Source organism: Prinia subflava, chromosome 4 (assembly GCF_021018805.1).
Source record: "Prinia subflava isolate CZ2003 ecotype Zambia chromosome 4, Cam_Psub_1.2, whole genome shotgun sequence".
Taxonomy (NCBI): domain Eukaryota; kingdom Metazoa; phylum Chordata; class Aves; order Passeriformes; family Cisticolidae; genus Prinia; species Prinia subflava.
This window is the reverse complement of record NC_086250.1, coordinates 73,494,717-73,521,002: the sequence shown is the minus strand read 5'-3', so window position 1 is coordinate 73,521,002 and position 26,286 is coordinate 73,494,717. Positions and strand designations below refer to the sequence as shown.

The window sequence follows — 26,286 nt, the reverse complement described above, 5'->3', positions numbered from 1 at the left end:
TAGGCAGCAAAGGGGCTCCCACTCATTTCCCTGTGGAGCAACCTCTCTTCAGTCCAGCTGGAGAGCTTGGAGAAAGGGGATCTGTGTTCTCCCCAGTGCTCAGAAATTCAGATATTGATTGGGACAGTAATTAGAGTAATTCCTTACCATGTTTAGGAATCATAGAATCAAGGAGTCCTGGAATGGTTTGGGTGGGAAGGGACCCCCGAGCCCCTGCAGTGCCACCCCTGCCATGGCAGGGACACCTCCCACTGCCCCAGGCTGCTCCAGCCCCAGGGTCCAGCCTGGCCTGGGGCACTGCCAGGGATGCAGGGGCAGCCACAGCTGCTCTGGCAATTCCATTCCAGGCAGCAATTCCTGCCCAACATCCCATCCAGCCCTGCCCTCTGGCAGTGGGAGCCATTCCCTGTGTGCTGCCCCTCTGTCCCTTGTCCCCAGCCCCTCTGCAGCTCTCCTGGAGCCCCTTCAGGCCCTGCAGGGGCTCTGAGCTCTCCCTGGACCCTTCCCCTCTCCAGGGGAACATTCCCAGCTCTCCCAGCCTGGATCCCTGGGAGCTGAGGGGCTCCAGCCTTCCCTGGAAGTGTTCTCCCTTGTAGTGGAAGTTTGCTCTTTTCCCGAGCAGCTGAGGTTGGGCATTGTTGGGATCAGTTTGTGGGGTGTCACACATCAAAGGTTTTCCTGGAGCAGGGATGTGGATGGAAATGGGTGGAGATGAGGGGCTGAGCCTGCAGGTGGGGCTGGGAGGGAACCTTTGGAGAGGACATTCCTGCTTTGCCTGGGCTGGAAGGGAAGGTAGGGAATGGTTTGCATGGAGAGCAGGAGCAAGGTGAAGGTGCAGTGCCAGCTGTGCCAACATCTGGCAGGAGCAGGAATTGCTGAGTGTGAGCAGCAGGAGCAGGAGCTGCTGGGAGAGCGTGGTGGGGTTCTGCTGCTCAGATGGGGCTGTTTGTCCCTGGAGCATTCCCTGTTCTCCAGAGGGCTCTCCGTGTCACACCCACGGCAGGATGCAAATCCAAATCCACCCCTGTCCCTGCCTCAGGGATGGGATTAGGGGAGGGAAGGAGGAGCTTCCCATTCCCACAGAGCTTCCAGAGCTCCTCCTGTTCTGAGTTCCTGCACATCCAATGAGGGTTTTCTCTCCTGCTCTCCCCTGCAGTGGCTGAATGAAGCCAGGATTATCCAGAGGCTGGTGGAGCTGATCCATTCGAGCCAGGACGAGGATGTGAGTGGCACCAGGGCTGGGGATTTGGGCTGCTGGGTCCTGCTGGGTCCTGCACATTTCTGTTTTCCTTGTCCTGGTGACCTGTGTGGATGGCCCTGGGATGTCCCATCCTCTGCTCAGCTCCAAATGAGGGGGTTTGGAGTGGTTTCATCTGCTTTTGACTTATTTTACTCCCCATTTCTTGGTCCTGCTGCCTCAGTTCATCTCAAACCTACAAACAGTGGGAACTTCCTGGGATTAGGGAGGAACCTGCTGTTCCTGGAAGATCCTTTCAGATCAGCCACTTCATGCCATTTTCAAATCTTTTTAGCCCCGAGTAGGAATTCAGCTGTGAAGTCCAGAAAATGCAATTCTCTGAGCCCAATTCTCTCAGCTCATCCCAGGCCAACTTCCCTCTGTGAGAGGAAAACTGGGAACATCCCCATGGGTTTGTGTTGGAGCAGATGCTGAGCTACAGCAGCTCCAGGGAGGCTTTGACTGATGGCAGAACCGGAGGATGAATTCCTCACACAGCCCTGGAAAGCCCTTTAATCCCAGGGATGAGCTGGTGAGGGGTTTTCTCAGGCAGGAGAGCTGAGCAGTGCGAGCAAGGACGGAGTGTTTGTGTTGTGGGTGTGCAGGTTAGCAGGAGTGAGGGCAGAAAAAGGAGCCCTCCTCCCTGAGCTGCCCCTGATGCCTCGTGTGGGCCGCTCTCCTGGCAGTGCAGGGCCTGGGGATGCTGCAGCTCCAGGAGTGTGCAGCCCTGAGTAACTGCAGGGCAGCAGGGGTGGGCTGATCCCAGCCTGGCCCCGCACTGACCCTGCTGCTGTCCCTGTGTGCAGAGGCAATCCAACGCGTCCCAGACCCTGTGCGACATCATCAGGCTGAGCAGGGACCAGAGCACGCAGCTCCAGGACGTCCCAGAGCCGGATCCCCTTCTCACAGCACTGGAATCGTGAGTACTGGGGGCACTGGGGGCACTGGGGGTGCCTACATGGCTCTGCAGGAGCAGACAGAGCAGGGATGTTCCTCTGGAGCTGCAGCAGCACTGAACGGCCTCTCCAGGGGTTTGGGGCTCTGTCCAGGGCAGGAGGGGGGCAGGGAGCCCCAGCCTGATCCAGGCTGAGGCAAAACCCAAGGAATTCCAGCCTGGAGAAGGGAGGGTGGTGTGGGGACCCCACAGCACCTTCAGGGTCTGAGAGGATCCCAGGGGAAGCCAGAGGGGGATTGTTCATCCAGAACTGGAGTGCCAGGACAAGGGGAGTGACAGGGCAGGGCTGGATGGGATCTTGGGCAGGAATTGCTGCCTGGAATGGAATTGCCAGAGCAGCTGTGGCTGCCCCTGCATCCCTGGCAGTGCCCAGGGCCAGGCTGGACCCTGGGGCTGGAGCAGCCTGGGGCAGTGGGAGGTGTCCCTGCCTGCACGGAGGGGCTCTGGGGTCCCTTCTATCCCAAACCATTCCCTGACTCCCTGATTTCCCAGATAACATTCAGTACCAGAAACGTTGATTTTCCCAGTTTTGCTCCATTCCTGCTGTTGTTCATTTGCCCTTTGCAGTGAACATTCAATTATTTATGTCTTGTGTTTTCTGCTTCTTATCATTTCTTCAAACCTAAAAATCTCTGGGAGATTCTCCAGGAGACTGAAACTAAAAAAGGCTCTTTTAGGCCTGCAGGCAGCATTTCATCAGGAAAGGGCTGGAAGGAGCCGTGGAAGGGACTCCCAGTTGCCCTGAGATATTTCTGTCCACCCAGAGCTCTGAGTTTAGGTGGCTTTGGGGATCTTTCTCCTGATCCAGGGCTGTCAGTTCCTCCGTGACTGTGGGATAATTCCTGGGACAGGAGCCAGTGTGTGCAGCTGGGAATGGGGATGGGGCATCCCAGCCCTGGGAAGCCACTGGGACCATCCTGGGCCTGCCATGGAGCTCTGTCCCTGCCAGGACCTGCTGCTCCTCCTTAAATGCTTCATTTCCCTCACTGCTCCTGCAGGAATGAGGTAGATCCAGCCTTGGTGCCATGGCCTGACAGGATCCTGTGCTAGGGGAGCGTTGCCTTTTGTGGAATCCTGGAATGATTTGGGATAGAAGGGACCCCCGAGCCCCTGCAGTGCCACCCCTGCCATGGCAGGGACATCTCCCACTGCCCCAGGCTGCTCCAGCCCCAGGGTCCAGCCTGGCCATGGAAGATGTGGCACTTCCAGACCTTTTTGGTAATTTTAGGTTTTCCTGGTAGTTTTGGAGAGGGCAGTGGGACCCTGCACTGACAGGAACCATCTCCAGAGTTCCTGCTCAAAATAAGGGAGCATTTTAGGCAAAGGGATTCTTTTGCTCCTCTTCTGTTTCTGCTGAAGGTCACGAAGCTCATCGCCCTCCCTGGCCCATTCTCCCAGCATTAGTGACCTTTTGGGTTTTGGTTAAATTCCATCGTCCCTGAGTCAGGAGTGAACGATCAGCGTGAGGAGGTGGGATCAGGGAATGATCCAAAGCCAGGTTCAGGAGCTGCTGCCTGGGTGCAGCAAAGGGATTTGATTCATTACAGAAAGTGGACTGCTTTTCCTGCCTCTGCCTCCCCTGCTCTGCTGACAGAGGGTATTTAGATGTTCCTTATTCAAATAATCCTCCCTCATGAATTATTCAGCTGTGTTTGCATTTTTGTCCCATATTTTATTTATACCCACGGAAAGGAGACTTTTTTGAATGTTAGGAAACAGCCAGGACTGGGCTGTGAACTCCAGGGCCGCTGGGTTTGGCTGGACGTGGGACTGGGGAGGGCAGCGAGGGGCTCCCTGAGGGCTGGATTTTGGGATGGAGCTGGGATGTGGTGGGGAGCAGGAGCTGCAGGAGCTGCAGGAGCTGCAGGAGCTGCAGGAGCTGCAGGGGCTGCAGAGGCTGCAGGAGCTGCAGGAGCTGCAGGGGCTGCAGGAGCTGCAGGAGCTGCAGGGGCTGCAGGAGCTGCAGGGGCTGCAGGAGCTGCAGGAGCTGCAGGAGCTGGGGCTGGGGAGCAGGGCTGGCCGCAGCCTCTGTTCTCCCACCTGCTGTTCCGTTCCCTGGCCTGGCACAGAACCGTTCAGATCTAAAGACTGATTGGTTTGACCACTACTTCCAAAAAAACTCACTTCCCTTCAAACCACGACACCTGGCCTGGCACAGAACCGTTCCTTGGCCTGGCACAGAACTGTTCCTTGATCCTGGCACAGAACCGTTCCTTGATCCTGGCACAGAACCGTTCCCTGGCCTGGCACAGAACCGTTCCTTGATCCTGGCACAGAGCCATTCCTGGGTCCTGGCACAGAGCCGTTCCTTGGCCTGGCACAGAACCGTTCCTTGATCCTGGCACAGAGCTGTTCCTTGGCCTGGCACAGAACCATTCCCTGGCCTGGCACAGAGCCGTTCCTTGGCCTGGCACAGAACCGTTCTTGGCCTGGCACAGCCACGGGGGGAGCAGGATCTCTCCTTGCCTTCCCTGCTCCCAGACCAAGGCGCAGCAGCCTGGGAGCAGCCTGGCCCTGAGGGTGCCCCGTGTGTCCCCAGGCAGGAGTGCGTGGAGCAGCTCCTCAGGAACATGTTCGACGGCGAGCAGAGCGAGGCCTGCATCGTCAACGGCACCCAGGTGCTCCTGACGCTGCTGGAGACGCGGCGCTCCGGGTGAGCCGGGACCCCGGGACCCCCGGGACAGCTGGGACAGCCGGGACAGCTGGGACCCCCGGGATCACTGGGACCCCTGGGACCACCCGGGACCCCTGGGACCACCGGGACAGCTGGGACCCCCGGGACAGCCGGGACGCCTGGGACCACTGGGACAGCTGGGACCCCCCGGGATCACTGGGACCCCTTGGACCACCCGGGACCCCTGGAACCACCGGGACAGCTGGGACCCCCGGGATCACTGGGACCCCTGGGACCACCCGGGACCCCTGGGACCACCGGGACAGCTGGGACCCCCGGGACAGCCGGGACGCCCGGGACCACTGGGACAGCTGGGACCCCCCGGGATCACTGGGACCCCTTGGACCACCCGGGACCCCTGGGACCACCGGGACAGCTGGGACCCCCGGGATCACCGGGACCACTGGGACAGCTGGGACCCCCGGGATCACCGGGACCACCGGGACAGCTGGTGCCGGGGCACGGGGAACGCCTCAGGCGGGAAGAGGGGAGCTCCTGATGGGATCCTGGGGGGGAACGCCTGCCTGGGAGGGTGCCCAGAGCAGCTGTGGCTGCCCCTGGAGCCCTGGCAGTGCCCAAGGCCAGGCTGGAGCAGCCTGGGACAGTGGGAGGAACAAACTTTTGTTGGGGAACTCCTGCTGAGCCGTTTCCTTTGGGAGAGTTTGGGAGTTTGGAACCCCAGGAAGTGCTTTGGGAATGTTGTTCTGGAAGGTTATTTCTGGTCAGCTCCCTCTGAGCTCAGCACGGGTTTGGTTGTGTGAGCAGCACCTGGGAAATGATACAGATATTAAATAATACAGTATAATAAATAATAGAAATAATTCATATAATAGAATCAATATCACGCAGGTGTGGGAACGTGTTCAGGAGCTGAACATTATTATTTTTCATCCTCCTTTTTGAAGACAAAACCACTGACGTGGGCAGTGTCACTGGAGGTTCTTTAACAAAATCTCCACCCCTGGATACTGGGGGCAGCTGTGAGCCCAAGAACAGGGAAGATGGACTGTGGGAAGTGTAGAAGGAAAATGGTTTTAGTGGAATTACTGATTAAACACCGAGTTGGGCAATGGTTTAATGTCATAAAGTCCCAGACTGCCAGCATGTTCTGGGCTGGGAGGGCCCTTGAGGAGCCTGGTGTCACTTGGGAAGAGGAGCTGTGGGTGAACCCGAGTGAACGGCGCTGTTCCCTCAGGGTGGAAGGCCTGATGGACTCGTACACTCAGGGATTCGAGAGGTCTTACGCTGTCAACAGCAGCATCTTGCACGGCATCGAGCCCCGGCTCAAGGACTTCCACCAGCTGCTGCTGCGCCCGCCCAAGGTACGGCCACACCCCGGGGCCGGGGCGGGCACAGGCCGGGAAACGCTGGGGCAGCCGGGCTGGGGCTGCAGGGAGTGCAGCTGGGGCTGCAGGGAGTGCAGGGAGCTGGGGCTGGGGCTGCAGGGAGCTGCAGCTGGGGCTGGGGCTGGGGCTGGGACTGCAGAGAGTGCAGCTGGGGCTGGGGCTGCAGGGAGTGCAGCTGGGGCTGCAGGGAGCTGGGGCTGGGGCTGCAGGGAGTGCAGGGAGTGCAGCTGGGGCTGGGGCTGCAGGGAGTGCAGCTGGGGCTGGGGCTGGGACTGCAGGGAGTGCAGCTGGAGCTGGGGCTGGGACTGCAGGGAGTGCAGCTGGGGCTGGGGCTGGGACTGCAGGGAGTGCAGCTGGAGCTGGGGCTGGGACTGCAGGGAGCTGCAGCTGGATCTGGGGCTGCGGCTGCAGGGAGTGCAGCTGGGGCTGGGGCTGGGGCTGCAGGGAGTGCAGCTGGAGCTGGGGCTGCAGAGAGCTGCAGCTGGAGTCTGCAGCAGGAGTCTGGGGGTTGTGTTCAGGGAAATCTTTGGGACGGGGGTGTTGAGTGGAGATGGGAAGGGATGGAGAGGAAGGAACTTCCAGTGGATACCTGGATTTTGATCTTTTGATTTGGAATTCAAGTCTCCCAGTGACCCCAGAACCGTCTTCTTGGGAAGGTGGATTAGGTTTCCCTGCTGAGAGCATTCCTGAAATGAGCGGGTTCTGTTAAAGCCAAGAATCCCAGAACAGCCAGGGATGTGGTTCCCCCTGCAGGGCAGGGTCACCTGGGGCAGGTGACACAGGGCCACAGGCTCCAGCTGGGTGTGGGGTGTCTGCAGAGGGGACTCAGCCCTTTCCTGGGCAGCGGTTCCAGGGCTCTGCCCCCTCCATGGAGAGCTCTTCCCATGGTGAGGTGGAATTCCCACAGCTGAATTTACAGCCAGGGCTCTGTGTCCCTTCACTGGGCACGGTGGGAGGGACAGCCCTGGTGTGCCCTGTCCCCCCCTGAGTGCCACCCTGCCCCTCAGAAACCGGCCATCCTGACCACGCTGGGCGTGCTGGAGGAGCCGCTGGGGAACGCGCGGCTGCACGGCTCGCGGCTGATCGCGGCGCTGCTGCACACCAACACCCCCAGCATCAACCAGGAGCTCTGCCGCCTCGGCACCATGGACTTGTTACTTGTGAGTACCGGGGCACTGCGCCTCCGCCTGCGATCCTTCGGGAAGGGTTTGTGCCATGGCCAGTCCTGCTGTTCCCTTCCCTGCTCCAGCGAGGAGCAGAGACCCCGAGGAGCTGCTGTGATCCAGAGCGACTGTTTGGGCTCTGGACTGAGCCTCACCCTCCAGCTCTGTGTCAGTTCAGTGGAGAAGGTGTGAAACCCCCTGTGCTCTGTGTGTGAGCTCCTGCAGTGCTGGCAGATCAGTCTTCTCCCAGGGTTCCTGAGGCTGGAAAAGACCTCCCAGAACCTGGGCAGCCTTAAGAAAATTAATTCTGTCCTTAGCAATGATTGAGTTCCTGTTTTTCCTAGGATTCATTCAGCCCCAGCAGAGTTAGGTTGTCCTATTCAGTGTGTCTGTGCTGTGAGTGCTGTCAGTGTGTGAGAGGATTCCCAAGTGCTCCATTTATTGGGAATATTCACTGATTTCCTGACAGACTGAGCACCCTGGGAGTGCAGAGCCCAGGCTCCAGTGGGTGCTGGCATGTAGCAGGAAAACTGAGTGGAATTGCTGATCAAACAACTTGGGCAACGATTTAATATCCCAGAGTCCCAGAATGCTGGGGTGGGTTGAGTTGGGAAGATCCTTAAAGATCCCTGATATCAGAATCATTAGAAAATCCCCTGATACCACTATCACTAAAACCAGGAAAATGTATCCCAAGTAAACCCTCCCGTCTCTCGTTTCTCCCCCAGGATTTATTTTTTAAATACACGTGGAATAACTTTTTGCATTTCCAAGTGGAGCTGTCCATAGCAGCCATCCTGTCGCACTCGGTGCACGAGGGGAAGGCCAGCCCGGGGGAGCCGGGCAGCAAAGAGGAGGCAGCGAGCGGCAGCGGCAGCGGCAGCGGGAGCAGCAATGAGAGCGGGAGCGGCAGCGGCAGCGGCAGCGGGATCGGGAGCGGCAGCGGGAGCGAGATTGGGAGCGGCAGCGGGAGCGGGATCGGCAGCGTGGCACCGCAGCCGGCGGAGCCCGCGGGGCCCCCGCAGCCCCTGCAGCCCCCGGACACCCCGCAGCCCCCAGAGACCCCGGCCGGAGCCACCGAGAACGTCATGGTCACACACGTGAGAGCCGGGCCAGGGCGCAGGGGAGCCCTGGGGTGGGGCTGCTGGGGGAGCCCTGAGATAGGGCCAGGGTCACTGGGGATCCCTGGGCTGGGGTCACTGGGGATCCCTGGGGTGGGGCTGGGGTCACTGGGGATCCCTGGGGTGGGGCTGGGGTCACTGGGGATCCCTGGGCTGGGGTCACTGGGGATCCCTGGGGTGGGGCTGGGGTCACTGGGGATCCCTGGGGTGGGGCTGGGGTCACTGGGGATCCCTGGGCTGGGGTCACTGGGGATCCCTGGGGTGGGGCTGGGGTCACTGGGGATCCCTGGGCTGGGGCCACTGGGGATCCCTGGGCTGGAGTCACTGGGGATCCCTGGGCTGGGGTCACTGGGGATCCCTGGGCTGGAGTCACTGGGGATCCCTGGGCTGGGGTCACTGGGGATCCCTGGGCTGGGGTCACTGGGGATCCCTGGGCTGGGGTCACTGGGGATCCCTGGGCTGGGGTCACTGGGGATCCCTGGGGTGGGGCTGGGATCACCAGGGGATCCCTGGGATGGGCTGTTCCAGAGCAGGCACTTGGCTCAGTGTGGATTTGTTACTATTGATTTTTAGATGTAATTTTTAGTTGGTTTTGTTATAATTTATTGCCTTTTTTTAGTGATTTTTATTATTTATTATCAATTTTTACTGGGCTTTTTTAGTATTTATTATCTATTTTTAGTGGATTTTATTATTATTTATTGTCATTTGTAGTGGGTTTTATTATTATTTATTATCTATTTTTAGTGGCCTTTTTATTATTTATTATGATTTGTAGTGGTTCTTGTGGAGCTGTGGTTGCCTTTGTGACTTCATTTGCAGCCTCCTATTAAAACTCCCCTCATTTAATGGCCCTGTGAAACCCTTGGAATTTATTAAAATCATCCCTATTTAGCATTAAAATTATCCCCATTTATTGTTAATTTGGGTTATTTTAATAAAAATTGCTATAAATTTTGGCCAAAAAGCTGACCAGGAACATTCCAGCTGTTAGAGGTGTGTGGAAAATGCCAGCGGAGCTTTAACTCCTGCTGGGAGCCCAGGAGCAGCCGGGGGGCTCCGGGTGCTGCTCTCTGGGATCCCCTGGGAAACAGCCTGGAAGGAATTGGGGCTCTTGGGCAGGGCAGGGGCTGTGAGGAGCAGCGAGGGAGGGCCCAGGACCCACAGCTGTCCCCTGGAAAATCCTGACTGCTCCCCCTTTCCCTGCAGCTGTTCCAGAAGTGCTGCCTGCTGCAGAGGATACTGGACGCCTGGGAGGCCAATGACAAAATCCAGTAAGGAACTGGGGCTGCACGGTGCCTTTGGAATGTTCCTGCAGAGTTCCCAGTGCAGGGCACGGTGCCTTTGGAATGTTCCTGCAGGGTTCCCAGTGCAGGGCACGGTGCCTTTGGAATGTTCCTGCAGAGTTCCCAGTGCAGGGCACGGTGCCTTTGGAATGTTCCTGCAGAGTTCCCAGTGCAGGGGTGTCCACACAGACTTGGATTTTGGTTGGGGTTTGGGACTGGGGTGGTTCCCATGCTGACAAGCCAAATTCCCAAATTGGGGAACAGGCAGGATTTGAAGGCGTGATGGGTTTATGGATGGGTTTATGGATGCTTCCAACACCCCATCCAAACACTCATTCTGCTGCTTTCCTGCTTTCTCAGGCAATCCCATGGAATAGTCACTTTTTTCAGTCTTTGTTGTTGTTTTGTTTTGTTTCAAATGCACAATTTTACTCTCCCTGGAGTAGGAAACTGTTGGAAGTTTGGGTGGCCAGGAATTTGTGCCCTGGATTTCCTATTTTGGCATTATAAACCCCTTGGAGTTTGTGCTGATTGGGCTAATAAGGGCTAAATATTTTAAAAGAACAAAACATTAAAGTGGAAATATTCTGGAGGCTCCACTTTCTATGTCCAGCCCAGTGTTTGGTCCTCCTGCTCTATTTTGAGCTCCTGGTGGCTTCCAGGGACTTTGGAGCCCTGCTGGAATTGTTCAGGCCATAATTGGTGGGTTGAGGTCTGGATAACATTTTTTGTTGGTTTGCTTTGGGTTTTCTGGGTTTTTGGTCCTTTTTACAGCCCCTTGTCCACATGAGGAATTTTGCTGGGCATTGCCTTGCCCTGGTCTGTAGGACCAAGAGAAAGGAGGCAGAGCTCATCCCTGTTTCCTGCCAGAGGGTTCCAGTCACCACACACTGGAAAGAATCTGAACGGGAGGGAAAAAGCAGAGATTGAAGCAGAGGAATCTCAGCTGGGGCCTTGGGAAGGTGGAGTTGGAATTTCCAGGAAGGGCCTTGGCTGCTCTCAGTGGGCAGCAGGGGCTGTCCCTGTCCCCTGGCAGTGCCCAGGGCCAGGCTGGACCCTGGGGCTGGAGCAGCCTGGGACAGTGGGAGGTGTCCCTGCCATGGCAGGGGTGGCACTGGAGGGCTCGGGGGTCCCTTCCCACCCAACTATTCCAGGGTTCCCTGAGCTGGTTTTGAGCACAGCTTCACTCTCCAGGAGGGGAGCAGTGAGGAGCCAGGGAAGGGACTGTTGGGATCTGGTTTTATCCCGGGGAATCCCCTGGGAATGTCTTCTGTTCTGGGGGAGTCACTGCTGCAATCCCAGTCCCACCCTGGAGCTCTGCCAGTGGCTGTGCTGTAGATCCTTAACTTTGGGAGTTTTTGGGAACTCGGGGATGTGTGGAGTTGGAATTCTGTGCCATTGGGCTGGAATTCTGTGGCCTTTGGGCTGGAATGCCTGGGCCATTCCCAGGGCTCTGTCCCTGCTCCGTGGCTGTCCCGGTTCCATGGCTATCCCGGTTCTGTGGCTGTCCCCTCTCCATGGCTGTCCCCTCTCCGTGGCTGTCCCCTCTCCATGACTGTCCCTGTTCCGTGGCTATCCCAGCTCCATGTCTGTCCCTGTTCCGTGGCTATCCTGGTTTTGTGTCTGTCCCATCCCTGTTCCGTGGCTATCCCAGCCCTGTGGCTATCCCAGTTCTGTGGCTGTCCCTGCTCTGTGTCTGTCCCTGTTCCGTGGCTATCCCGGTTTTGTGTCTGTCCCATCCCAGCTCCGTGGCTATCCCAGCCCTGTGGCTGTCCCCTCTCCGTGGCTATCCCGGTTTTGTGTCTGTCCCATCCCAGCTCCGTGGCTATCCCTTCTGCTCTCTGTTCCAGGGCCGAGGGCGGCAGGAGGAGAGGGAACATGGGGCACCTGACGCGCATCGCCAACGCCGTGGTGCACAACATGGAGAAGGGGCCCATGCAGGCCCAGATCAGCGACTTCATCAAAGGTACTGCTCCTCCTCCTCAGCCTCCTCCTCCTCCTCCTTCAGCTCCCCTCACTGCTCTCCAGGGAAAAACAACCCTGGAAGGACTCCCTGCAGGCATTTCCTCAAGATCCTTTCCCTTCGGAAAGGATTCCCAGGGAAATCCCACAGTATCCCATCATTTAAATTACTGTGAGACCCCATTTGGCTGCTCGTGGTTTTCACACAGTGAGGCTGATTGGACACTGGGAGGTGTCCCTGCCACCTCTGGGGTCAATGCCACCTCCGGGGTCCCTGCCACCTCCGGGGTCCCTGCCACCTCCAGGGTCCCTGCCACCTCCGGAGTCAGTGCCACCTCCAGGGTCCCTGCCACCTCCAGGGTCAATGCCACCTCCAAGGTCCCTGCCACCTCCCTGCCTGCAGGGGTGGCACTGGAGGGGCTCCGAGGGCCATTCCAGGATTCCATGACACCTCTCTGAGGAGAGAGACACGAGGTTAGATGTCCCCAGAGGCCCCAGATGTGCTCCTCAGGGACACTCCCATGGCCAGGCCGTGTCCATCCTGCCCTCACTGGATCCCCTTGGAGAGCTGGCTTTGTCCCATGGGTTTGTGTGAGAGGAAGGAAGATTTTCCATTCTCCACGTTTTCCATCCCTGCTGCTCAGCCCCTGCCACTGGGAGGGGGCACAGCCAGGCAGTGACAATCTGGGGGCACAATCTTGTCCTCTTTTCTCCTTTTAGTATTTCTCCATCCCCTTTCCCCAGCCCTCGAGTTGTGCTCACCTTTGGGCTCCCAGCTGTGCCGCTGTGCTGGGCTGGGCTGGGAGGGCTGGGAGGGAGGGAAGGGCCCCCAGTCCCCAGCAGAGAGGGGAGGGCCCAGGCACAGCTGCAGCCCTGCCTGGAGTTGTTCCCAGCCAGGGGAGGGAAGCTGGGAATCCTCAGCCCAGGTGAGTCCCCAGGAGTTCAGAAGGCCCAAATCCCACGGTCTGTGTGTCCCTCTCGTTCAGAGCTGCCTGAGGACTGCAGGGGCAGGTGGGAGAGTTTTGTGGAGGAGACGCTGACGGAGACGAACCGGAGAAACACGGTGGATCTGGTGAGTGGGTCACTCCCTGCCCCTGGGCTGCCCCTCACAGAGGAAAGGGATAGTGCTGGTGTTTCTCATTGTCCTTCTTTTGCTGAGGAACGCTTCAAGGCAGCTAGAAAGCATCTCCATAAACACAGTCCCTAACAGCCCTTCACAGAGCTGAGCTGTGGTGCTGAGCTGGGGACTCCTTGGGGCAGCTCCTGCCCGGGCGGGAGTTTGGGCTCTGGTGGAACTGAAACGTTGGAGCTTTCCCAGCTTTCCCAGCTTTCCCAGCTTTTCCCTGACTGGTTTGTGCCTTCCCAGGTGAGCACCCACCACCTGCACTCCTCCAGCGAGGATGAGGACATCGAAAGCGCTTTTCCCAACGAGCTCACCCTCCAGCAGGTCAGTTGGGACCATCTTCACTGTTCCTGGGAATTCCGCTCCTCCCATTGCCCTTAGTCCATCCCGGTGTGGAGCAGCTTCCTGAGCTCTGCCCCAGCTCTATGTTCAGCTCCTCTGGGCTTTCCCAGAGCAGTTCCACGGCCTGGGATCCGCTGGGAGCAGCAGAAGGCATCGGGGTGGGATCCCTGTGTGACCCTGCTCTGGGAGGATTTCACACACTGCTGGGATTTCACACACTGCTGGGATTTCACACACTGCTGGGATTTCACACACTGCTGGGATTTCACACACTCCTGGGATTTCACACACACCTGGGATTTCACACACTCCTGGGATTTCACACACTGCTGGGATTTCACACACTGCTGGGATTTCACACACTGCTGGGATTTCACACACTGCTGGGATTTCACACACTCCTGGGATTTCGCTGCTCCCCTGCCGCTCCACTGACGTTTCTGGGATGTCTCTGCACACCCTAATGGTGGGGTTTTTGGGATCCCTGCCCAGGCCTTCTCCGAGTACCAGATCCAGCAGATGACGGCCAATTTTGCGGATCAGTTTGGCTTCAACGACGAGGAGTTTGCAGACCAGGATGACAACATCAAGTGAGTCTGGGGCTGCTGGTGACAGCACCACGCGACTCTGGGGCTGTGGCATTTCATCCTCTTTGTATCCCGTCCTCCCTCTGCTTCAGGTTTACAAATGAGCCTCGTTATCCCTCCTCAGGTTGGAAACAGCTTCTTGTTTTCCAGGAGCTCAGCCCAATCTCCAGAGCCAGGTGCAGAAGCAAGGAAAAGTATTCCTTCATTTTAAAGAGGGATATTTGAAATAAAGCAGGCAACTGTTGTCCAGCCCTGGTCTGGAATGAGTTTAAAGGCAAGGCATGAGGGCAAACTGTGGGCAGTTAAACAGATCTTTTCCAAGAAATTAAATCCTTATTGGAATGAGGAGTTAAGGAACAGTGCTCTGAGGGAATCCATGGAAAATGCAGCCATTTTCCCCCTCCTGAGGAAGGAAGCAGGGATAATCAGGAGCAGGGGCAGTTCAGGGAGACAGGGAGGGGGATTCAGTGTTACACATCTTGCAGAATCCAAAGCCTGGACTTCTCTGCTCTTACAGAATTCCTTTCATCCCATTTAAGCTGCAGCTCATCTTCTCTTCTTAGAAATGTGCCTGCCACTGGAATTATCCCAGTGGCCAGAACTGGCCTGAAATTGGGACCAGTTACAGACAGAGGATCCAGGGGATCCCAGTGCTCCTGGCTTTGTCTCCGTCCCAGGAATTCCTTGGGATCCAAGGCAGCCCCTCTGCCCTTCCCATCCAGGGTTCTTCCTGAGCTGTAGAGATGTTACAGACTTCATGAGGCAAAAAATTCTGAATAGAATCAAAGTTGAATTGAACAGAAATTATTCAGTTCTACAAATAAATTATGAAAAAAGGACTTTTCACTGCTGGCAAATACAGCTCCATGTGAATGAGGGGCAGGGAGGAGTTCAATCTCTGAGGAGCTGCCTCAGGAGCCTCGAGCCTGGTGTAAAATGAACACGAAGCTGGAAAGAGTCTGTGCCTGGGATGTTATGGCTCTGTTTGTGACAGGAAAAGGAGAAAGTCCTGCAGAACCTGGAATATTCTGGGCATCGTCCTCCCTGCCAGCTGGTGGACACTGGGCCGGAAGGGAATTAGAACGTTTAAGGAGTATCAGTCATGTGTCAGTGTCCCTGGGGTTGCAGGAGTGTTGAACAGGAGAGTTTTTCAAAGAAAATAACACTGGAAAAGCTACAGATCCATGAGCAGGGAGAGGGAGCTCTTCCTGGATCCAAACCTTGGGAATTGGGAATTTCTGAGCCTGCAGCACCCTCTGCTGTTCCCACCAGGGGCTCCTCTGGCTCGGACTGGGAATTGGGTCATGCTGGGATATTCACGGCACAGCCACACCTTGGGCTTTCAGCTGCTCCTGCACTGGGATTCAGAGAATCCCGGGATCCCTGAGGCTGGAAAAGCCCTCCCAGCCCATCCAGTCCCAGCTGTGCCCAGTGTCCACCCTGTCCCCAGCCCAGAGCACTCAGTGCCACCTCCAGGAATTCTCTGGACACCTCCAGGGATGGGCACTCCAAACCTCCTGGGGCAGTTCCCATCTCTGAGCTCCCTTTCCATGGGGAAATTCCTGCTGCTGTCCCCCCTGAGCCTCCCCTGGCCCAGCCTGGGGCTGTTCCCTCTCCTCCTGTCCCTGTTCCTGGAGCACAGCCCGGCCCCCCCGGCTGTCCCCAGGATGCCCCTGCAGTGCCCCCTGCCCTGGGCAGGAATTCCAGGCTGGAGTGACCCTTCCCTCCCTGAGGGGCAGGGTGGCAGTGCAGGGGTCCCAGTCCCCGTGTCCCTGCCCCGGTGGGGAGCAGGGGCTGAGCTCTCCCCTGCTCCTCCCGCAGCGCCCCCTTCGACCGCATCGCCGAGATCAACTTCAACATCGACGCCGACGACGACAGCGTGAGTGGGGCTGGGGGGCTGGGGGGGCGTGCCTCTGCACAGGGGCTGCCTGCATCCTGACAGCACAGGGGGCTGGGGGTACTGCTGGGATGGATGTGCCTCTGCACAGGGGCTGCCTGCTTTATCACAGAACAGGGGGCTGGGATGGATGTGCCTCTGCACAGGGGCTGCCTGCATCCTGACAGCACAGGAATTTGGGGGGTACTGCTGGGATGGATGTGCCTCTGCAGAGGCATCCTGACAGCACAGGGGCTGTGGGTACTGCTGGGGGGGCGTGCCTCTGCACAGGGGCTGCCTGCATCCTGACAGCACAGGGGGCTGGGGGGCTTTGGGCAGGGCAGGGGGGCCTGAGAGAGCCGGGGGGCTGCGCAGCCCCTCAGGGCTCCCCCCAGGAACTGTTCCCTCTGAGGCAGCACCCCTGGCATGGAGGGAATCTTCCTCCCTCCCTGCAGAGCCAGTCTGTTCTTAGAATCCTGGGATGGCTGGGTGGGGAGGGACCCCCGAGCCCCTGCAGTGCCACCCCTGCCATGGCAGGGACACCTCCCACTGCCCCAGGCTGCTCCAGCCCCAGGGTCCAGCCTGGCCTGGGCACTGCCAGGGATGCAGGGGCAGCCACAGCTGCTCTGGCAATTCCATTCCAGGCAGCAATTCCTGCCCAAGATCCCATCCAGCCCTGCCCTCTGGCAGTGGGAGCCATTCCCTGTGTCCTGTCCCTCTGTCCCTTGTCCCCAGCCCCTCTGCAGCTCTTCTGGAGCCCCTTCAGGCCCTGCAGGGGCTCTGAGCTCTCCCTGGATCCTTCCCCTCTCCAGGTGAGCCCCCCCAGCTCTCCCAGCTTTAGATCATCTTTCCAGTCACAGGTTAGGGAGGCATAGGCAGATACAGATTTTTCATGGATCCAAACGTTGCCAGGCTCTTTCTGGCCTCTCCTGGTTTGTTGCCCCAGAGCAAAGCAGCAGCTGGACTGTGGTGATCCCAGGGGATCCCAGCTCCTGAGCAAAGCTGGATTTTCACTCTGAGGCCTGGGCTCAGGGCAGTGTGTGCAGAGCAGCTCTGGAATGTGCCTTCCCTTTGGCCCCGCAGCCCAACGCCTCCCTGTTCGAGGCCTGCTGCAACGAGCGCATCCAGCAGTTCGACGACAACGAGGAGGAGGAGGATATCTGGGAGGAGAAGGGCATCTCCTACGCAGCCCAGGTCAAGTCCAGGACACGGTAAGGGGGAAGCAGGACCCTCATTCTCCCCCAGTGCTGGGAACCTGCACGTTTCAGTCCCGGCCAGGAGGAATTTGGGGTTTGTGTCATCTTGGGGCTGTGAGGTTTTATCTGACACAGCCCCGAGTGCTTTCCCTGCCACTGTGCTGGGGGTTCTCCCGAGCTGGAGACAGATCCTGTTCCAGGGAATTCATTAACAATGGGAACACCCAATTAACGAGTCTTCCATCAAACCCCTTAGAAACCCCCACCCTTAGTGTGAAACACTTGGAATTTGCTCCTTCCCTCATCCTTGGAGAGGAGGAGGAGGAGGAGGAGGTGAGACTGAGGGGAGTGGGCAGAACATTCTTTCTCAGAACGTTCAAATCAGAAAAGTGAGAACAAGAGGCCTCCCAGGGGCATCTCGGGCTTTGAAATCATTTTTCATCCCTTTGACAGAGCTGCTTATTAAATAAAGTTATTTCCATAATTCCCAGTCTGAAATGTGATCAAAGGAAACAGGGAAAACATCCAAGACCTCGCCGTGTCCTTGCCAAGCATCAGCAGCCTCAGGCCCTGCCCGGGCACAGGGTGGGCTCCACTCCAGTGCCAGTGCCCTCACTGGTGCTGGTTTGTGTGGTGTCCCCAGCCCTGGCCCTGCCCTGCACCTCCAGGAATTCTGACACCAGAGCCCTCGGGAGCTTGGGAATCTCAGGATTGCCCTGAGCACTGGGGGAATCTCAGGAATGCCGTTCTGGGGAAAGGGCCTGGAAGAGGCTCCGGGCTGTGCCCAGGGCAGGGAGGAGCAGCTGAGGATGCGCGTGTGGCTCATTCCCGTTCCCGTTCAGGTTTGGAGCCTCGCAGACGTCGGAGAGCTCCAAGAGTGACCTGGAGAACGGGGACCACGACGGCAGCGTGGACTCGGAGGAGGAGGAGGAGCCGCCGCCCTCCCCGCACAAGGGCGGCGCCCCGGAGCGCAAGGAGCCGGAGCCCGCCCAAGGTACCGGCCCGGGAGCAGGGACAGCAGCACCCACTGCAGGGGCAGCACCCACACAGCGGAGAGCAGCACCCACAGTGACAGCAGCACCCACACTGACAGCAGCACCCACAGTGACAGCAGCACCCACACTGCCGGGACACCCACACTTTCAGCTCCCCTGCAGAGGGCCCGGCCCCTCCTGGCTGTGGAAGCAGGAGTGTCAGGGCTCACCCTGCGCCTGTGGGAGCTGCAGCCCTGCACAGGGATTTCCATGGGACACAGGCGGGTGTGGAACAGGGGCCCTGTGGTGGTTTGCTGTGTCCCTGGGATGTCCCTGGGATCCCTGAGATGTTCTTGGGATGCCTTGCTGTGTCCCTGGGATTCCTGGGGTGTTTCTGGGCTGGCTTGCCATGTCCCTGTGATCCTTGGGCTGGATGGCTGTGTCCCTGGGCTGTCCCTGGGATCCCTGGGATGTCCCTGGGATGGGTTGCTGTGTCCCTGGGCTGTCCCTGGGCTGTCCCCGGGCTGTCCCCGGGCTGTCCCCGGGCTGTCCCTGGGCTGTCCCCGGGCTGTCCCTGGGCTGTCCCCGGGCTGTCCCCGGGCTGTCCCCGGCTGTCCCCGGGCTGTCCCCGGGCTGTCCCTGGGCTGTCCCTGGGCTGTCCCTGGGCTGTCCCCGGGCTGTCCCTGGGCTGTCCCCGGGCTGTCCCCCGGCTGTCCCCGGCTGTCCCCGGGCTGTCCCTGGGCTGGATGGCTGTGTCCCCGGGCTGTCCCTGTGCTGTCCCCGGGCTGTCCCTGGGCTGTCCCGGGCTGTCCCGGGCTGTCCCTGGGCTGTCCCCGGCTGTCCCTGGGCTGTCCCCGGGCTGTCCCCGGCTGTCCCCGGGCTGTCCCCGGGCTGTCCCTGGGATGGGTTGCTGTGTCCCTGGGCTGTCCCTGGGCTGTCCCCGGGCTGTCCCTGGGCTGTCCCTGGGCTGTCCCCGGCTGTCCCCGGGCTGTCCCCGGGCTGTCCCCGGCTGTCCCCGGCTGTCCCGGGCTGTCCCCGGGCTGTCCCTGGGCTGTCCCTGGGCTGTCCCCGGCTGTCCCCGGGCTGTCCCCGGCTGTCCCCGGCTGTCCCCGGGCTGTCCCTGGGCTGTCCCCGGGCTGTCCCTGGGCTGTCCCCGGCTGTCCCCGGCTGTCCCCGGGCTGTCCCCGGCTGTCCCCGGGTGCCCGGGCTGGCTCCCCAGGCTGTGTGTGTGTGCAGGGGCGGGCTGGACGGCCGTGTTCGAGCCCGCCAGCCCCGCGCCGCCCGTGGCCATGGACGTGGGCTCCAGCGTGTGGGACTCGGCCGCGCCGCAGAGCAGCGCCCCGGAGGAGAAGGGCTGGGCCAAGTTCACGGACTTCCAGCCTTTCTGCTGGTGAGAGGCACGGAGTGCCCGCTCCGTGGGGCTGGGGAACAGGGGAATGTTTGGGGTGTGTTTTGATGGGGTGCTGGCCGTACGCCTCTCTTCTTCCCCTTCCCTTCCCATCGCCTCCCTTGTATTGTTCAGTATTGTCTGCTGAGCCTGGATCAGGGCTCCTTCGTGCTTCCCCCTCTTCCCAGTGCTCCTGACCAGGGCTGGGACACAGCCCTGCTTTCTGTGTCCTCCCTGGGGTAAATGAGGCTTGGGGAAATGCAGTGATGGGGAGGAGGAGCAGGGCTGGTGGCTGCTGCTGGGGCTGTGGGGAGGCTCTGGGGTGATCCTGGCTCTGTGCTCAGGGCTGGTGGCTGCTCTGGGGCTGTGGGGAGGCTCTGGGCTGGTCCTGGCTCTGTGCTCAGGGCTGGTGGCTGCTGCTGGGGCTATGGGGAGGCTCTGGGCTGGTCCTGGCTCTGTGCTCAGGGCTGGTGGCTGCTGCTGGGGCTATGGGGAGGCTCTGGGCTGGTCCTGGCTCTGTGCTCAGGGCTGGTGGCTGCTGCTGGGGCTGTGGGGAGGCTCTGGGCTGGTCCTGCTCCGTGCTCAGGGCTGGTGGCTGCTGCTGGGGCTGTGGGGAGGCTCTGGGCTGGTCCTGGCTCTGTGCTCAGGGCTCTTCCCTCCCCAGCTCCGAGTCGGGCCCTCGCTGCAGCTCCCCCGTGGACGCCGAGGGCGGCGGCACCGACAGGACCCCGGCGCAGGGCCAGGACAAGAACTGTGAGTGACACAGAACCCCTGGGAGCTCTGCATGGGGCAGGGCAGACCTGGGGACTCCCTGCGGGATCTGAGGGAAACAAAGGCAGAGAATCCCGAGGGTTTGTCGGGACTGTCAGCGGGGAGGGGATGGAGCTGCAGTGAATTGGAGCTGATGTCACAGGGACACTTCATTTATCCCTGGAAGCGTCCCAGGCCAGGCTGGGCAGGGCTGGAGCACTGTGGGGCAGCGGGGGGTGTCCCTGGCCATGGCAGCACTGGGTGGCTTTGAGCTCCTCCCCGCAGCCCGAGTGCAGGGGCGCTGTGTGAGCCCCGGGCGCTGCAGTGAGGCCGTTCCCGCAGCCAGCGCCTCTCCCTGCGCCTGGAACGCCTGCGGGACGCGCAAGGCGCCGCTGGGGGCGCTGGACAGCAGCTCCTCGGGCAGCTCCGACAGCGACGACGACGACGACGACAAGGCCAAGGCTGCCACGGAACCCACGGCACAGGAGCCCGGCAAGGACAGGCCGCCTCCCGCCAGGTGGGAAGGGATCTCCGGGGCTGGGGTGGCCCCTGGGGTGGCCCCGCGGGGTTCCGGTGTCCCCTCTCCATGGGCTCCCTGTCCGGTGTCTGGGAGCAGGTCCTGCTCCTGGCGTGGCACGGGGGGTGCTGAGGGACACATTCAGCACAGGGGTATTCCAGGGAAGGGCTGGGGCTCCTTTGGGCCACTCCAGTGTCACAGGAGCATCTCTGTCCCCGTCCTTTGGGCCACTCCAGTGTCACAGGACCATCTCTGTCCCTGTCCTTTGGTCCCCCCCAGTGTCACAGGAGCATCTCTGTCCCTGTCCTTTGGTCCCCCCAGTGTCACAGGGGCATCTCTGTCCCTGTCCTTTGGGTCACTCCAGTGTCACAGGGGCATCTCTGTCCCTGTCCTTTGGTCCCCCCCAGTGTCACAGGAGCATCTCTGTCCCTGTCCTTTGGGTCACTCCAGTGTCACAGGGGCATCTCTGTCCCTGTCCTTTGGTCCTCCCAGTGTCACAGGAGCATCTCTGTCCCTGTCCTTTGGTCCCCCCAGTGTCACAGGGGCATCTCTGTCCCTGTCCTTTGGGCCACTCCAGTGTCACAGGGGCATCTCTGTCCCTGTCCTTTGGTCCCTCCAGTGTCACAGGGGCATCTCTGTCCCTGTCCTTTGGGCCACTCCAGTGTCACAGGGGCATCTCTGTCCCTGTCCTTTGGTCCCCCCAGTGTCACAGGGGCATCTCTGTCCCTGTCCTTTGGGTCACTGCAGTGTCACAGGGGGATCTCTGTCTGTGTGGATCTGGGATCCGGGCCCAGGCTGGGATCCGGGTGGGATCCCTCAGAAAAGCAGAGCAAGGCTCCCAGGGGATCCCCGTGCAGCCATGGTGGGAGGTTTAACCCGCTGAGGTTTTTGTTTTCCCCTGGCTGTCAAAGCCAGTCAGTGATACAAGCACAGGCAGGGCTGGAGCAGGTCCAGGGCTGGGCAGGTCTGTGGGAGCTGCACCCTCAATCCAGCCTGCCCCAGTCACGGGGGAGCTGCTGCCCAACCCCGTCAGCATCTGCTGCACCCACAGAGATTGTGCCCCCTTCTGAGAGTCCGAGGTTTTTCCTCACTCCTCCATGGATTTCCTGGTGTTTCTTACCGGAGTCTGTGGGTTTGTGCACCTGACTCAGATCAGGAGCTTCCCTTCAGCCATGGCTGGTGACAGTTTGGGGTCATCCCTGGGTGTCCTCAGCCAGCAGCAGCTCCTGGGGCTGGGAACCACTGAGATTGCAGAATTCCCTGGAATTAGGGCAGGAGTTATCCCAGGGCCTGTTTGGTTGGAGGCAGCTCGTTCTGAGAAATGCATTAATTCTGATAATTGCATTAATTCTGATCAATGAAGGTAATTTGGGTAAATGCATTAATTCTGATAACTTCATTAATTTTGATAAATACGGTTAATTTTGATAAATACAGTTAATTTGGATAAATGCATTAATTCTGATAACTGCATTAATTTTGATAAATGCAGTTAATTTTGTACATTTCAGTTTGATAAATGCACCCTGTGCCTGGGATGGCCGGGCTGTGGCTTGGTGGGCAGCAGAGGGTGAGGGAAGGCAGAGCAGTTCCAGCGGTGCTGCAGGCAGCCTCTCCTCCTCTTGGGCTGTGTGGAATTGGATCCCTGGGATCTGGTCCAGGCCCTGCTCCAGGTGCTTTTCCTGCCCTGGATCGTGGTGTGGGCAGAGCAGGGCCCTGCCTGGGGCTGGCTGGGCTCAGCAGGGTCAGGGAATGTCCTGGGCTGGACCCACAGGACCCTTGGTCCATCTGCCCGGGACAGCCCGACAGCCCCAGCGCTGTCCGGGCGTTCTGGGGGCTCTGGGGCCGTGCCCTTTCCCTGGGGAGCTGTTCCAGTGCCCAGCGCTGTTCTGGGGGCTCTGGGGCTGTGCCCTTTCCCTGGGGAGCTGTTCCAGTGCCCAGCGCTGTCCGGGCGTTCTGGGGGCTCTGGGGCCGTGCCCATTCCCTGGGGAGCTGTTCCAGTGCCCAGCGCTGTTCTGGGGGCTCTGGGGCCGTGCCCTTTCCCTGGGGAGCTGTTCCAGTGCCCAGCGCTGTTCTGGGGGCTCTGGGGCCGTGCCCTTTCCCTGGGGAGCTGTTCCAGTGCCCAGCGCTGTCCAGGGGGCTCTGGGGCCCTGCCCTTTCCCTGGGGAGCTGTTCCAGTGCCCAGCGCTGTCCGGGCATTCTGGGGCTCTCGGGCCGTGCCCTTTCCCTGGGGAGCTGTTCCAGAGCCCGGCACCCTCTGAGAGGGGAAGAGCCTTTCCTGCTGTCCCACCTCCAGCTGTCCCATTCCCGTGTCCATCCTCCCCGAGACGTTCTCACCTCCTCCCGTGCTCTCCTGGCAGGAGGGAAGTGCTCATTCCCGGTTTGGCACACGGGGAGTGTTTCCCTCTCCAGACAAGGGTCTGTCCCACATTCCACAGGGATAAAGCTGCCCAAACCTCCCTGCCTTTGCCTGCCTGCCCTTCTCCAGAGCTGGTTCTGTTGTGGCAAAGAGAGGAAGTCCTGCAGCACCCACGGCCTCCCCAGAGCTGTGCCCGTGGCCAGAGGGCCCAGGGGAAGCTGTGGGGGACAGCAGCAGGGCCACAGCGGGGACTGGAGCTGCTCCAGGCCTGGGCCCCCAGTGGGGATCTCCACCCAGAGCCTTCCAGGGTCCTCAGCAGAGGACAGAGAAATTCCTGAGCCCCTGTGGGTGCTCAGGTAACTCTGGAATCCTCCTGCCCTGGAAACTTCAGGGGCTGGGTTTCAGAAGTTTCTCTCAGAGCCATGGAAATGTCGAGCAGCAGCTCCATCCCTGTTGTCTCTCCAAGGTGTATTTTGGTACTTCTGAGGAGCTTGTGAGCCCTGGAGGAAGGGGAATGTTTGGATCTCATTATTCCTCATTTTTATGGTTTTTTTCAAGAGAAGTGCTCCAGAAATAGAACCTCAGTCTCCAATCCCCATCACATGTCCAATTATCCAGCTGGGATTATTTCATTCCATGAAAACTCCCCCGGAGCTGGTGACAGGATTCCAGCTCAGCCATCTCCAGCTGTCCTCCCTTTTGTGGAGGTTTGCTCTGGGAGAAGGAATTGTTCTAGATGGAAACTGGGAGGAAGATCATTCCTGGGGCAGCTCATCCTCTGCCTTAGAAGCCAAAAATTGGGATGTGTGCAGAAATCCCTTCTCCCCCTGGAAATCTGGGAGGGTTTATTCCAAACAAGAGATTGGGAGAGTTTGTTCCTGCAGTTCTCCTTTGCCAGGATTTGAGCTGTGGTTGTTGGTGCCTCATTGGCTCAGGTTGTCCCTCAGGTGTCACCCATGTTTTCCCTGGAGTGCCTTCATGTTTGGATTCTGGATATCCAGTCCCTGGGATTTCAGGATGTGCCCTAAATCCAGGATTTTCCGGGTGCCCCAGAAGCCTGAGGGGCCCCTTGTGCAGGGTCCGTGGAGCAGAGCAGTGTGTGAGCAGTGTGTGAGCAGTGTGTGAGCAGAGCAGTGTGTGAGCAGTGTGTGAGCAGTGTGTGAGCAGAGCAGTGTGTGAGCAGTGTGTGAGCAGTGTGTGAGCAGTGTGTGAGCAGTGTGTGAGCAGTGTGTGAGCAGTGTGTGAACAGAGCAGTGTGTGAGCAGTGTGTGAGCAGAGCAGTGTGTGAGCAGTGTGTGAGCAGAGCAGTGTGAGCAGAGCAGTGTGAACAGAGCAGTGTGAACAGAGCAGTGTGAACAGAGCAGTGTGTGAGCAGTGTGTGAGCAGAGCAGTGTGTGAGCAGAGCAGTGTGTGAGCAGTGTGAGCAGTGTGTGAGCAGAGCAGTGTGTGAGCAGTGTGTGAGCAGGGCAGTGTGTGAGCAGTGTGTGAGCAGTGTGTGAGCAGAGCAGAGCAGTGTGTGAGCAGAGCAGTGTGTGAGCAGAGCAGTGTGTGAGCAGTGTGTGAGCAGTGTGTGAGCAGAGCAGTGTGTGAGCAGAGCAGTGTGTGAGCAGAGCAGTGTGTGAGCAGTGTGTGAGCAGTGTGTGAGCAGTGTGTGAGCAGAGCAGTGTGTGAGCAGAGCAGTGTGTGAGCAGAGCAGTGTGTGAGCAGAGCAGAGCAGTGTGTGAGCAGAGCAGTGTGTGAGCAGAGCAGAGCAGTGTGTGAGCAGAGCAGTGTGTGAGCAGTGTGTGAGCAGTGTGTGAGCAGAGCAGTGTGTGAGCAGTGTGTGAGCAGTGTGTGAGCAGAGCAGAGCAGTGTGTGAGCAGAGCAGTGTGTGAGCAGAGCAGTGTGTGAGCAGTGTGTGAGCAGTGTGTGAGCAGAGCAGTGTGTGAGCAGAGCAGTGTGTGAGCAGAGCAGTGTGTGAGCAGTGTGTGAGCAGTGTGTGAGCAGAGCAGTGTGTGAGCAGAGCAGTGTGTGAGCAGAGCAGAGCAGTGTGTGAGCAGAGCAGTGTGTGAGCAGAGCAGAGCAGTGTGTGAGCAGAGCAGTGTGTGAGCAGAGCAGAGCAGTGTGTGAGCAGAGCAGTGTGTGAGCAGAGCAGAGCAGGGCAGAGCAGAGCAGAGCAGGCTGTGCCATCCCGGCCGTGGCACTGGGAGTGGCGCTTTGGGGAGGCTCAGCCTGGTTTGCAGCAGGAGCTGGCAGTGTCCCCTCGAGGAGCTGTCCTGTCCCGCCGTGTCCCCTGGCTTTGGCACCCGCAGCCTCCGGGCCGTGCCCGCTGTGTTATCCCCGTTCATCCCTGTGGGATCTCAGTGGGAATAATGAGTGTGCGGAGGGCAGCAGGGAGTTTGTTCTCCCGTTGGATCTGAGCCCTGCAGTGTGGCTGTGCCTCTCCCAGCCCGTTACCGTGTCCCTCCCTGTCCCTCCCTGTCCGCAGTGGCTGTGAGCGGGCGGCCCCGCAGGCGCTGCCCGAGGGCGGCACGGCCGGCGCCCCCCGCGCCCGGAGCAGCGCGGCCACGCACACGGACGGGCACCAGAGAGCGGCCACCGCTGCCACAGCTGCCTCAGACACGGCCACGAGAGACAGGTGAGGGCACAGCCTGGCATGGCTGGGTGGGAGGGGACCCCAGAGTGCCACCCCTGCCATGGCAGGGACACCTCCCACTGCCCCAGGCTGCTCCAGCCCCAGGGTCCAGCCTGGCCTGGGCACTGCCAGGGATGCAGGGGCAGCCACAGCTGCTCTGGGAATTCCATTCCAGGCAGCAATTCCTGCCCAAGATCCCACCCAGCCCTGCCCTCTGGCACTGGGAGCCATTCCCTGTGTGCTGTCCCTCTGTCCCTTGTCCCCAGCCCCTCTGCAGCTCTCCTGGAGCCCCTCCAGGCCCTGCAGGGGCTCTGAGCTCTCCCAGCTCTCTGCCTGTCCCCATGGCAGGGATGCCCCGTCCCTCTGGTCACCTTGGAAGGGGTTGGAACCAGGCAGCTTCAAGGGCCCATCCCAGCCAGGCCATTCCCCGATTCCACGTTGATTCCACGTTGATTTTCCCTGAGGCACTGGGGGAGTTTCTCCATGGGAAGCTGAGAACGCTTCACTGGGCAGACACAGGGAGAGGGAGGGGCTCAAGTCTCTTCAGGAGGGCGTTCCCGGAGGGATGAGGGCGGCTTTGGGAGCTCTCCCGGGCTGTCCCGTGTCCCTAAGGCTGCTCCCCGCTGTCCCTGCAGGAGTGACGAGGCCTTGCCCTGCGCCGAAGCCACGTTGAACGGCCCCGCTTGATGCCGCCGCTGCCCCGGGACGTGTGTGAGCCAGGCCAGGCTGCTCCCTGGTGATGCAATTTGTCAATTCTTTATTATTTTTTTTTCATTCTAATTTTATTTTTTAATAAATGCTGCATTGATGAGAGCGA

At 59.5% G+C, this 26,286-nt stretch overlaps 1 protein-coding gene across 2 annotated transcripts in view; it reads left to right on the top strand.

The window, feature by feature from the left end:
• Positions 1-26,286, top strand: part of PPP6R2 (protein phosphatase 6 regulatory subunit 2) — a 60,583-nt gene extending 34,297 nt beyond the window's left edge. The window contains exons 6-24 of one of the 2 annotated variants that reach the window (XM_063397202.1): positions 1,157-1,222; positions 2,044-2,156; positions 4,732-4,845; positions 6,062-6,188; positions 7,220-7,372; positions 8,104-8,475; positions 9,706-9,770; positions 11,633-11,748; positions 12,731-12,816; positions 13,111-13,191; positions 13,702-13,799; positions 15,618-15,675; positions 16,756-16,883; positions 17,711-17,862; positions 19,079-19,232; positions 19,894-19,982; positions 20,322-20,496; positions 25,323-25,472; positions 26,105-26,286. In XM_063397202.1, the coding sequence (XP_063253272.1) occupies positions 1,157-1,222; positions 2,044-2,156; positions 4,732-4,845; positions 6,062-6,188; positions 7,220-7,372; positions 8,104-8,475; positions 9,706-9,770; positions 11,633-11,748; positions 12,731-12,816; positions 13,111-13,191; positions 13,702-13,799; positions 15,618-15,675; positions 16,756-16,883; positions 17,711-17,862; positions 19,079-19,232; positions 19,894-19,982; positions 20,322-20,496; positions 25,323-25,472; positions 26,105-26,156 (2,349 nt within the window). In that variant the 3' untranslated portion in view covers positions 26,157-26,286. Of the gene's footprint in view, positions 1-1,156; positions 1,223-2,043; positions 2,157-4,731; positions 4,846-6,061; positions 6,189-7,219; positions 7,373-8,103; positions 8,476-9,705; positions 9,771-11,632; positions 11,749-12,730; positions 12,817-13,110; positions 13,192-13,701; positions 13,800-15,617; positions 15,676-16,755; positions 16,884-17,710; positions 17,863-19,078; positions 19,233-19,893; positions 19,983-20,264; positions 20,497-25,322; positions 25,473-26,104 lie in introns of both variants that reach the window. The other variant, XM_063397200.1, reaches the window with a different exon arrangement.